At 36.2% G+C, this 12,493-nt stretch overlaps 1 protein-coding gene across 1 annotated transcript in view; it reads left to right on the top strand.

Moving 5' to 3' along the window:
- SYNE1 (spectrin repeat containing nuclear envelope protein 1) overlaps nucleotides 1–12,493 on the top strand; it is a 295,282-nt gene that overhangs the window by 203,255 nt on the left and 79,534 nt on the right. The window contains 9 exon segments of the mRNA XM_084285341.1: nucleotides 737–928; nucleotides 4,968–5,072; nucleotides 5,074–5,103; nucleotides 5,725–5,788; nucleotides 5,791–5,830; nucleotides 7,240–7,390; nucleotides 9,665–9,799; nucleotides 9,961–10,119; nucleotides 10,808–11,017. Coding sequence (XP_084141467.1) covers nucleotides 737–928; nucleotides 4,968–5,072; nucleotides 5,074–5,103; nucleotides 5,725–5,788; nucleotides 5,791–5,830; nucleotides 7,240–7,390; nucleotides 9,665–9,799; nucleotides 9,961–10,119; nucleotides 10,808–11,017 — 1,086 coding nt within the window.

Raw genomic sequence — 12,493 nt, 5'->3', positions numbered from 1 at the left:
TTTCCATATTCTCGAGACTGCCCATCTCATCCTGTACACATTCCTTCAACGGGCAATATTTGTAGGCTTGTACTTGACGGTGGCTATGGAAATAAAAACTGATATTACGCTAGGATTTTCAGCAAGAATACTATGAGCTTTAAATTTGGAAAATCAAAATATTTACCATGTTAATGGAACGTCAGGAAAATAGCTCTTGAGAATAAACATGCCAGAGATTTGTCACTTTAAGTCTTTCTTTAGACTAAAGAGGATTATACAGAAATCCTTAAGTCCATCATGAACCAATCAGAAAGAGCAAATAGCAAGAAGAGAAGCTTATCAATTTAGTCAGAGCAACACACAGGTAGAACAGATTCTACTAAACATACATGGAAGAAGAGGAAAGAAGCATTTCCACCTGTCTGTGCTCTATTTCTTGTCATTATGGATGTCAGTCTTAGCCACATTTACAATTAATGCGAAAATAAATAACATCTCCTCTACAACAAATCCTGTTTCAAATAATTCTTCAAATTCCTATTTTGAAAAAAAAAGTTTGTAAACAGAAATGACACATGCAAATGCCTGTGAGCATATTCATAAGGACTTTGAAAGGGACTGGAAGGCAAAGCAATAAAAAACCGGCTTGCTGTTAGCTTGGCAATGGGTGAGGTATGCCACAGGTCTCCTTGCCAGAAAACGTGACAGATGCTGGAAAATGTATGAATTTGCTTCTTTGTTTTTGCTGCTGCAGAACATGCTGGTTGAAATAGAACAAAAGGTAGTGGCCTTATCAGAGCTGTCTGTGCACAACGAGAACTTGCTTATGGAAGGGAAAGCTCACACCAAGGACGAGGCAGAGCAGCTGGCTGTGAAGCTCAGGACACTGAAGGGCAGTCTTCTGGAGCTGCAGAAAGTGCTACATGACAAACAGATCAACATTCAGGTAAGTGGCTCTCTGTAATTGGCTTCACAGTGGGCAGGAGTTTGAGAGATTTCATAGCAGTGTTATGCAACTGGGCAAAGGAGTAAAATTATTCTACTGTTTTAGATTGAGCTATTCATATTTTATTAGTAAATGGATTTACACTCACAAATAAAGAACTGCTGAGCAAGCTTTAGTTTATCATGTCAAGCACCACTTTGTGGTGAAACTCTGCACTGAACCTCACTATCTGCATGAAAGGACAATAATAAAGTAGATAGATAATTAACTTTGCCTGAATATATTATGTTCCTGTTCATGGTCCCTGTAGATTACATGTACTCTGGATTCCTCCCTGCAACAGAAGAACAATCCTAAACACATGCTTCCATGCATAGTGTGCACAATATAACATCAAACTAATTAAATATTTTTAAATATGATTAATACTCAGTGGCATCATTACACTAAACAAAATATTATATAAACATAGACACATTTAACATCAGTTTTGTCCTAGGTTTCTTTTCCTACCAGCACCAGTCTGCTTACTATAACTAGTTAATTTTATATAACATTTATTTTAGTCACTCATCAGATTAAATTAACATGCAGAGAACTGAATGCACATAAGAAACCCAGCCGTGTAATGTGACTGACTAGTTTTGAAATTGCTTCCTCTGCTGTGACATACCGCTTTCCCCTTCCTTTTCTTTTACTTCTTCCCTGGGTTTTGTTGTGCAAATTAAACATGATAAACTTCAAAGGTTTCTAGCTTGTAATGCAGATTAAACTCTACTGAGAGGTTAGCTTGAAAAGTCCCTTAATGTGCTAAGAACTATTTTTAGCCCAGAGAAATTGGATAACTATGAAGTATGACATAACTTAACAAAAAACAAACAAACAAAAATGAAAGGGGGGACTCGGGGGGGGGGCAGGAAGGGGTAACCTTAGGTATTTATTGCTGTTGCATCTAAGATTGAGGCAATATGCAAAATGCTTCATATTTTGGCCCAACAACAATGTCTGTTTTGAAGGAGAAAAGAAAGCTGTTTGCCCCAATCTTTCTTTTATATTCTTCTTACATATATTGGGCAAATGAAAAGTGTTACTAACAACATTTGGGCATATGAATCTGATATATTCTGATAATAATAACTATTATTATATTATAGTCAAAATTCTGATATACTAAGTATAATTATATTAGCCTTTGCTGCTGCATTTTAAAATATGTGTGCAGTATTTTAAAAATATGATGGTGTGATTTAATTTACTTAAACTTTTAAAGCAGATTTTTTTTGGTGTTTTTTCTAATATCTAAAATAATATAATAATTTCAAGATGTATAATAAGACTAATTTAGGATTCTACATGCATGAAAGAGTTTATGAATTGCAAGCAGTTTTTGGACTTAACCTGTGGATTATGGAAGAAAATAAATTTAGGCAGTGAAACAGCTATCTTTTCAAATGAGAAGTCCATATCAGAAGAGGATATTTAAATGGTAAAACAATTTCGTAGTCAGCTAGAATATATATTGCAAATTCTATCTTTCTGAATTCATGCCTCTCATGTTACAATCCGTTTATTCCAAATAATCAGGCAAAAAGAATTTCTTATAGACTGAGGTTCGGAACATCAGATGGCCAAACTAACCCCTGCCATTAACACTGAAAAACATTACATGCTAATAGCACTGTAGTTCATGCATGTGAGAAACACGCTTCTCACCAGGTGTATTATAAACTTGCAATTGCCCAGAGACACAGACAAACCTGTATCCATGAAATGCACCCAAGTTGCAGTGCAAGACAAGGAGCATTGTAAATACAGAGCTATATTTTCTTTCAAGCAGTATTTCAGCATGTCTGCTATTTCTGTGTCAAAGTGTTTTAGAGACAGTGTGAGATTCTGTAATTTCTTTGGGCAATTTTAGCTTTCTTTCTAACTGCATCTGTCATTAATCATCTGGAAAAAAAGTCATATGGAGACCAATTCCATTATTAATAAAATAAAACATAAAATAATCAGAAACATGATGGGATCTTGAGTGTTACATTGATTTCAAATGTAGCATTTTTCAAGCATTTTGAAAAATATAGAAAACATTGCCTTGTACTGTTATCTTCTAACATTTGTAATTTAGGTGCAAGAATTTGCTGTCCTTATAAAACAAAAATGTAAAACTGATTTTGTATTAAAAGTAGTGCTTTCCTTTTTATTCCAGTGTGTGTGTGGGGGGGAGGGGGACAGAGTGTGGACACAACAGACAATAACAACGTTAGTCTTCAGTTCTACAAAAATAATGTGACTGATTCAACTTTGTACAATGTAGAGCTCCTTTGACAGATCCATTCTATCACCATTTTCATCTGGGATTTTCCAATTATTTCTGTGCTGCAGTGGATACTCTCCAGGAAAACAGGCACCTCTCCAGGCATCAAACATTTATTTCCCTGTCTGTTTAAAGGAAAATTACTATAGTTCTCTCAGGCAGAATTCAAATGAAAACACAATTGTATGTATTTTGTGATTGGAGAATGATAAAAGTTGGTTCATAAATAGTTTTGGTCTAAAAAGTATGTACAACAGCATATTTGCAAAACCTCATTGCATCCACAAAAGCCACAAGCATTTTTAAACCCCTTACTACTGTAGGAACTGCAGGACTACCATTTGTCTTAATGTAACTGCAGTATTTTAGCTTCTAAACCTTCTTCTTAGAATACTTCTTCACTCCAAATCTAAGTAAAATCAAGCAATCTGCGCAAATGTAATGAAAAACTAGAGATCATTCGCTAAAGGAATCTACAAGCTGAACTGCTGTTTTCCCTAGAGCATATAGGAAATATAGGAATTTCTGTTTTTTAGAATTTACAAAAAAGATTGCTTTTTTTTCTCCTTTTTTTTTAAAAAAAAAAAAAAAAGAAAAAAGAAAAAGAAAAATCCTCTTTATTTCTCTATTTCTCGGGTAATATTTTCTTTTCCTAATCTGGTATCCTATATATGCTGCTGTTTACACTCCAACCACAGCAGTTTTTTCTAGAAACTTGTTCCTAGGAAACACAGACAGAATACTTATTATAAAAAATAGTAAGAAAAGAAAAGAAAAGAAAAGAAAAGAAAAGAAAAGAAAAGAAAAGAAAAGGAAAGGAAAGGAAAGGAAAGGAAAAGGAAAAAGGAATAGGAAAGGAAAGGAAAGGAAAGGAAAGGAAAGGAAAAGGAAAGGAAAGGAAAGGAAAGGAAAAGGAAAGGAAGGAAAGGAAAGGAAAAGGAAAAGGAAAGGAAAGGAAAGGAAAAGGAAAGGAAAGGAAAGGAAAGGAAAGGAAAGAAAGGAAAGGAAAGGAAAGGAAAGGAAAGGAAAGGAAAGGAAAGGAAAGGAAAGGAAAGGAAAGGAAAGGAAAGGAAAGGAAAGGAAAGGAAAGGAAAGGAAAAGAAAGGAAAGGAAAGGGAAAGGAAAGGAAAGGAAAGGAAAGGAAAGGAAAGGAAAGGAAAGGAAAGGAAAGGAAAAGGAAAGGAAAGGAAAGGAAAGGAAAGGAAAGGAAAGGAAAGGAAAGGAAAGGAAAGGAAAAGGAAAGGAAAGGAAAGGAAGAAAGGAAAGGAAAGGAAAGGAGGAAAGGAGAAACAACTTATCTCTTTTTTTAAGTTGACCAAAAAAGAACCAAAAAACTTTAGACAAAAACCTGACAGAAACAATCCACTGATTCCCTGCATTCCCAGTTAGAGCTTCATCTTCCATTACAGACCAATTCTGTTTTCTAGGAGAGGTAAAATGAGGTAAAACAGTCTTTAGAGTATGACAGCCCATGGTCTCTTGATCTCTGGTCTCAGATTCTGATAATTGAGTGTGGAGCTGTGTGTTTATTTTTAGAGATACTTTCTTGCTAGTAACCAAAAACCAGCAAAAGTCAGAAACCTGAAATCATAGCTCACTTCAGAATTTATGTGAGCCAGCAACTTGAAAAGTAGAAGATGGAAGTACGTGTAATGTAGGGACTTGCCAGCTCCCTAGCAATGTAAGAAATTTTGTAAAATTTTCATTTTTTTTCTCTTAAAGCAGGGATCATTACAAGAAAAGGAGGAGAACAATCTGGACTTGGTTTCTTCACAAAGTCCCAGCGTGCAAGAATGGCTGGCACAAGCAAGATCTACTCGCTCGCAAGCAGCAACAGAGCACTCTACAGCAACAGAAAGTTGGTGTTTTACATTTTTTTACATTAAATCAGTTGAGATCAGCTCACTATAGCTGAGCCAGTCTAGTTAGTTTTTCCTCTGAAATCTTCATTTTAACATTTTTTGTTGCCCAATGTTCCCGTAATTGTGCATCTGAGTTCACTGGTTTTTGTCTGTAACAGCAAGGAAGACTAGACTTCCTGGGAGACTATGGTCAACCCATTTAGTCACTCTGTACTTCTGTTATGCATCAGTAAAATGAAATTGGATGAACCATCTGAATTGCTGTAAGGAATAATGCTCAAAATAGCAGTCAATAGTATTTTTATAGAAGCAAAGATACACATATTTCAAGGTATATTGTTTTGCATGATACTCAGACATCCTCACTGGTTAGATTCCAGGAACTATTATGCATTAGTCAAATAGTTCAACATTCCTCTTCAGTTTATTTTTTCTGTCTCCCTCGGTGGAGATTTTGCACTGGTTTTAGTGCTCAAGTAAGCCATATCAGAAATAGTTTGGCTGTCTTTGCTTAATATAGGTATATCTTTCCAGAGCAAAAACATTCTGTTTCAGGTTTGTCTTTTTGTTGTTATCGTTATTATTGTCGTTGTTTTTGTTGTAAATTGCTGTGTCAGGAGCTGGAACAAGAGCTAGAAGAGCAGAAGAATCTGCTGGCGGTCAGTAGCATGCGTGGAGAAGAATCCTAACACAGCAAGGTGCTCCAGAAAACCTAAGTATAAGGTATGCTTAGATGTGTTCTTCTGTGAAGTTAAATTCTTTGACCGTATGCCTTATTATCCCTATGTTTACATCCTTCTTCCACATATGACCCTCTAAATTTTTTTGTTGTTTTTATACAGCACCTAGGGTATTGCAGTTCTAGTTTGTAGTTACAGAGTTTAACATATATACATATATATATATATATATATATATAAAATATAGTAACACAAATTGTTTTGTGCTTATAGATTCAGAAATTCTTCTTATTCATGCATCATTCTAAAATTGCAAATTAGTACGATTCATTAGACAAACAGTGGATCATTACTATAACTTTCTGGTCCAGCATTTGTGTGTGAATCATAGCTGAAATCTATGTAAAACATTATAGTCTACTGTTGTAACCAGATCCTTCCAGATGAGATACTCTTTGCTTAATTTTATTTTTCCCACAGTTAGTGAATGTTTCTCTTCTTGGAGCCCTGTGTGTTTTGAATTTCATCTCTGGTCTAAATTTCCATGCACACTTACCCATTTGGGGGGAAGTAATCTTCTTTAAAAGCCTTAGCTCTGGCTGGGAGAGAGTTCTGCTTTAGAGAAGGTGGAAGAAAATAGCTTCCTACTGCTAATGCAGACCTTCAGGGACCAGCAAGGGCCAGGTCTGGGGAAGAGGTAATCAGAATGGACATTGTCAGTTTCAGAATCAAGGAGTTATCAGCACTTCAGTTAAAATACTTCCTCTATGTATTTCAGCACCAAAGGCTAGAACATGAAGGTGATTCGTGAGACAGGAGAACCAAGATTTATGCATAGAGAATGCACTGTTTTCCCCGGAATTTGTGTTAATTCAATGTGTTTTATTCTTAAAAAGTACTTAACTTGTATCTCCCTTTGTCTGAGGTTTCTCTCCATGACGTTATACTATAAGAAAAAAAAAATCAGAAAATGAATAGTTTAATTAACTGCTTACCATATTACAATTTTACATATGAAAACTCTTTCATGTGTAAATTCATACACTTGTCCTGTATTGAAATATCCAAGTATGTCTGGCATGTCAAGAGATGAGAGGAGGAAGGAACCAGATTAATTTTTTGTTATTTCATGCTTTGAAGTAAAGCTTGTTTAAATGTTGCATTCCTAAGTGGTATAGTTTTAGTCTGTTTTGTGAGTTCTGACTTATTCAGGCTACTCACAATTCTAACAGCATGTTAGAAAACACATTTTATCTCATTGGACAAGATCAATTACTGTTACAAACAAGCCTTGTCTTACTCCCAGGAATAAATAAATAAATAACAAGGAAAAGCTTTAAAAAGTAGCGCTTAACTTTAACATAGAATTTCCTGACTGAAAGAGGAAATAAACACATTATGGTATTATAAATATTGGTTTTTGTTTAAACTTTATGTATTTTCCCATTACAGTGAGAAGCCTGAAACACTCTCTGAAGAATTGGGCTTGGAAGGCGAGAAACCATCATCTGAAGAGCAGCTGAAGCTGAAATGGGAAAGCCTGAACCATGAATTCAACAACAAGCAGAGGCTTCTCCAGAAAGCTTTAGAACAAGAACAGTTGGTAGCTATTTTTAATTTCTCTATGTTTCCTCTGTCAAAGGAGTTATTGCAACACAAATTATAGTATGTGCATAGCAAATGAATTAAGTTGATGGTATTAGTGCAAAGAATATGGAGAAATTTCTTTTTCTGACATTTAAAAAATATATAGAAATGTTGGCACTAGCGTTGCTCTTGTTCGAAGTAATTCAAATTGCGCTACTGTTCAGGTGAATAAGCTAGAAAGAAAAGGATTAGACAAAATTTTGATCTATTCATGTAATTTGGGATAATTCTGTAACAAATTGTGTCTCTGAAATTGACCTCTAGTGACAGCTTAGAGAATCACAGAATTATAGTATCATAGAATGACTTGGGTTGGAAAGGACCTTAAAGATCATCTAGTTCGAACACCCCTGCCATGTCACCCACTAGATCAGGTTTCCCAGGGTCCCATCCAACCTGGCCTTTACCACTTCCAGGGATAAGCCATCCACAACTCTTTGGGAAGCCTGTTTCAGTGCCTCACCACCCACTGAGCGAAGAATTTATTCCTAATGTCTAATCTAAATCTAAACTCTTTTAGTTTAAAACCATTCCCCTTTGTCCTATCGTTAAAAAGTTGCTCTCCATCTTTTTTATAACCCCTCTTTAAGGTTGCAGTGGGGTCTCCCCAGAGCCTTCTCTTCTCTAGGCTGAACATCCCCAAATCTCTGTCTTTCTTGACAGGAGAGGTGCCCCAGCCCTAGGATCAACTTTGTCGCCCTCTTCTGGGACCCACTCTTAACACATCCACATCTTGCTTGTGCTGGTGGTCTCAGACTTGCTGCAGTACTCCAACTGGAGCTTCACGAGGGCAGAGCAGAGGGGGACAGTAACTTCCCTCCGCCTGCTGGCCGCTCCTCTGTTGATGCAGCCCAGGATACAGTTGGCCTTCTGGCCAACTCTCAATGACTTCTTCACTTAGTCTGTACTCATTTGGGAGTGCCCTGGCCCAGGTGCAGGATCTTGCATTTTGCCTTATTGAACCTCATTAGGTTCACATGGGCCCACTTCTCAAGCTTGTCCAGGTCCCTTTGGGAGGCCATTCCTTCCTTCTGTTGTATCATATCAACTGCACCACTCAGCTTGGTGTCCTCTGCAAACTTGTTGAGGATACACTTCATTGCACTGTCTATGTCATTGATAAAGATATTAAACACCAGTCCCAAGGCAGATACCTGAGGGACATGACACATCACTGTCTTCCACTTGGACATAGACAACTCTCTAGCTGTAGCCATCCAGCTAATTCCTTATCCACCAAATAGCCCACCATTCACATCCATATCTCTCCATTTTAGAGATAAGGATGCTGTGTAGGACCATGTTAAAGGCTTTACAGAAGTCCAGGTAGAAAACATCAGTCAGTCTTCCCATGTTGACTAATGCAGTCACTCCATCATAGAAGGCCACTAGATTGGTCAGGCGTGATTTGCCCGTGGTGAAGCCATGCAGGCTTTCTCACATCACTTTCTTGTCTTGCATGTGCCTTGACATTGCTTCCAGGAGGATCTGTTCCATGATCAGGCACTGAGATGAGGCTCACCAGTCTGTAGTTCCCTGGGTCCTTCTTTCTACCGTTTTTAAAAATGAGAGTGATGTTTCCCTTTTTCCAGTGATCAGGGACTTCGCCTGAATGCCATGACTTTTCAAATATGATGGAGAGAGGCTTGACAACTCTATCAGCCTTGTTCCCTCCAGACCCAGCGATGCATGTCATTGGACCCCATAGACTTGTACTTGTTCAGTTTCATCAGGTGGTCTTGAACTTGCTTTTTTCTTACAGCGTGAGGGACTTTGGTCCCGCAGCCCCTGCCTAGAGTTTATCAATTAAATTGTGAGCATGTGACAAAGAAGCAAATGATTTCAATCGTGGAATTTTTACTGAAAAGAACAGATTCACCAACTAAACTAAGAATACTCCAAGACCTATATCACTGTACATCTTCTATTTTATTATCAATAGACCCAGACCAACTATTCTTTATTATCACACTGTATTAAATTCAACTTTCAAAGTTTTAAATATCTTGTATTCATTCAACAGTATATAGCTATATGGTGGGTTATTTTAAGTGCAGTTATTTATTTTACACTTGAAGTGAACCTCCTGTTGATCAATCTTCTATACAAGAACATTCATGACAGAATAGTTGTGGAAGGGCCATGAGCATTACTTGGTGTAGTAGAACTTGTATAGCTGAATTTTGTGACCTGTATTGTAGAATCACTGTAATTACTATTTATCTCTCAGCAGCTTTATCACAGACCAAACAGACTGATTTCTGGACTGCCTTTGTATAAAGCAGAAGGACAGGATGAGGATAAATCATCCGTGTCACCAGTACTGGTTGAATTGAATCAGGCCTTTGAAGATGTGTCATCTGAGGTAACATTTAAATCATCTTTACTCTGATTTTCATCAGAGACACATTTACAATGCAAACTCTTCTAGTTCCCACCAGGAAATCCTGTCCTTTCCCTAATATTAGATGTTAGAGAGAATGTCTTGTACTTCTTCTCTGGACTTTTTTGGTTCCTTTGGCCCAGGCTGGACAGGCGGAGAAGGAAAGAATGCATCTAGAACAGAAGCTGTATGATGGAGTCACAGCTACCTCCTTATGGCTAGATGGTGTGGAAGAACGGGTATTTGTTACTACTTCTCATCTACCAGAGGAAGAAACAGAAATATACCTCTCCAAACAAGAGGTAAGGAATCCATGAATAGGACTTTCTTTAGATTGACGGTAAGGCTACATTTTATGTAGTGGTTTAGAAGGAAAATTTTAGAATTGGCTTTAAGTAACATGTAACTGTCATAGTCCTCTATGTAACTGCAGTACACTGCTACTTGCAGAAATAACTTTACTGAGCATGTAGACAATGTTTTAGAAAACAGAATCTGACCAAAATTTTAGTCAGAAGAGAATTAAACTCTTTGTTCTGTTTAACTTCTTTGCTTAGTATTAGCAAACACCACCCTGTTGAAACTGAAATGAAGCAAACAAGGAAGAGGAAAGCTCTGGGATATAGAAACAGTACAAACTCATCAATGTGGAAGAACATTGAGAGAGGAAGAAAAGCTTTTTCATGCAGCTGTTGACATAAGGCGGCAGCTACATGTATTTCTGTTTCCTGAACCCCTTATTCAGAGGGAGGGATCATTTGGGCAGGTTAATCCTTGTTTTAGGACATGTTCCTCAGAGTATTTTATTATTATTATTATTATTATTTTGTCTTTCAGAAATTATAGTTGCATAACTTTGTCTAATGTCTGTTTCTTAACAGTGTAAAAAAGTCACTAAATCATTGCAGGATGGGCAATGGTTATGACAATATGTTTGCCCACTTTCTAGAATGTCTAATTGTCACTTTGTTTTGTTTTCTACAAAATCAGTCTCTTGCAAAAGAAATCAAAGAGATAACAGAAGAAATGGATAAGAACAAGAATTTATTTACTCAGACATTTCCAGAGAATCGTGATAACAAGGATGTTATAGAAGACACTTTGGATTGTCTCCTGGGAAGACTGACTTTACTGGAGTCAGTAGTAAACCAGAGATGTCATCAAATGAAAGACAGGCTCCAGGAAATAGTGACTTTCAAGGTATGATGTCCATCTAAAGGAATTAACAGGGTTACGTGTAAAATGGTGATATAGAGGACCTGACTCTCAGTGATAACTTTTGGTATTAAATCAAGAGAACAGGTTTTCACAGTTTTTTATTGAAAATTAAGTTCTCTCTTAGGCTATGAAGCTTGATACGTAAATCATTTTCCAAAATTTAAACTCCCTGCTAGAAGACCCATGTTTCATGACATTGCTATAGAAGGGATCATCCATCCAATACCTTCTCACCCTGTTGGCAATACAATAAATAGAATTTCTTGATTACTGACCTGAAAGGAGAAAAAGCAACTTTAGAGTTCTACTCCACACGTTTTGTGATTTCATAAATGGTAGAGTGCACTGTTTTCATTATCTGAGATGAAATAGAAAACAGTATTGATTCCCACCTTTCTGAACACTGTTAGACCATCCCATTCTTCTGTGAGAACTCATATCTCAAGGCATATTCACTCATATTGAGTGAAGCTGAAAAAAAAAGAAGAGAATGGGAGAAATGTTCACATTTTGAAATCTCTTCAGAGTTCAGAAATATTTTCAGATGTTACTTGAGCACTACCTTCTCTCCGATTCTTATAATAAAAAGTATGGTTTTGGAAAAAAATAAAAATAGATGCCTGGATTCCTGGTGTCATTAGATTAAGAGCATCATTTCACAGGTATTAATATATGATTTGTTTCCAAACTCCATAGACTTTCCTTTGTAATAGACAGGGAAAAAAAAAAAGTCAATAACAGACCTTTCTTTTTTGAAGAAAGGAGACAAGTTGATTAGACTCCTATGAATTACTGTTAAACCACAGAGATTTAGTATTTAAAAGAATTACTGCATGAAAAGCTCAATAATGCACACCTTCGTAATGGTGGAAGTCTTAGAAAAAGAGTGATTATTTTCTATTTTACCAATATTAGAGTTTATGATGAATGCATGGCAAACAAAAAATAAATAAATAAATAATAATAATAATAGTAACTTGGCAAAAGTTGTAATGTATAGTTGGTCTTGTAATGTGTGGAAGATTTGTTTACTACATTGTTTTATTTACTGAAGTTAGTAATGAATACAACTTGTCTTAAAAAAAATAAAATATAGCTTATCTACAAGTGTATGTGATTGAATAAACTACAGAAGAGTAATATTTTTGTTAAATAAAGCTAACTGATCTTTGGTTATTAATTATCTAACTGGAAAGGAAAAGCAGAAGTGTATTCATAGGTTTTGTTTTAAATAGGAGTTGCTTTAACTTTTTGCTCATTTATATCCAGTTATCCACTTTCAGCTATGTTGCATGTTTTGCATTGGATAATTATGACACTTTCGGTTTTGAATAGATTGTATTCCTTAGTGCTAACATTGCAGCATTGTAATGCTTTAAACTTTTTGGAACATAAGGCGTTTTTGGTTGCATTGTGCAGAGATTTTCTATAATTTTTTGCCATTGTTGTCTCCTATAG

Source organism: Netta rufina (assembly GCF_964035555.1).
Source record: "Netta rufina genome assembly, chromosome: 3".
In the NCBI taxonomy this organism is placed as follows: Eukaryota; Metazoa; Chordata; class Aves; order Anseriformes; family Anatidae; genus Netta; species Netta rufina.
This window is presented reverse-complemented; position numbering and strand designations above follow the sequence as displayed.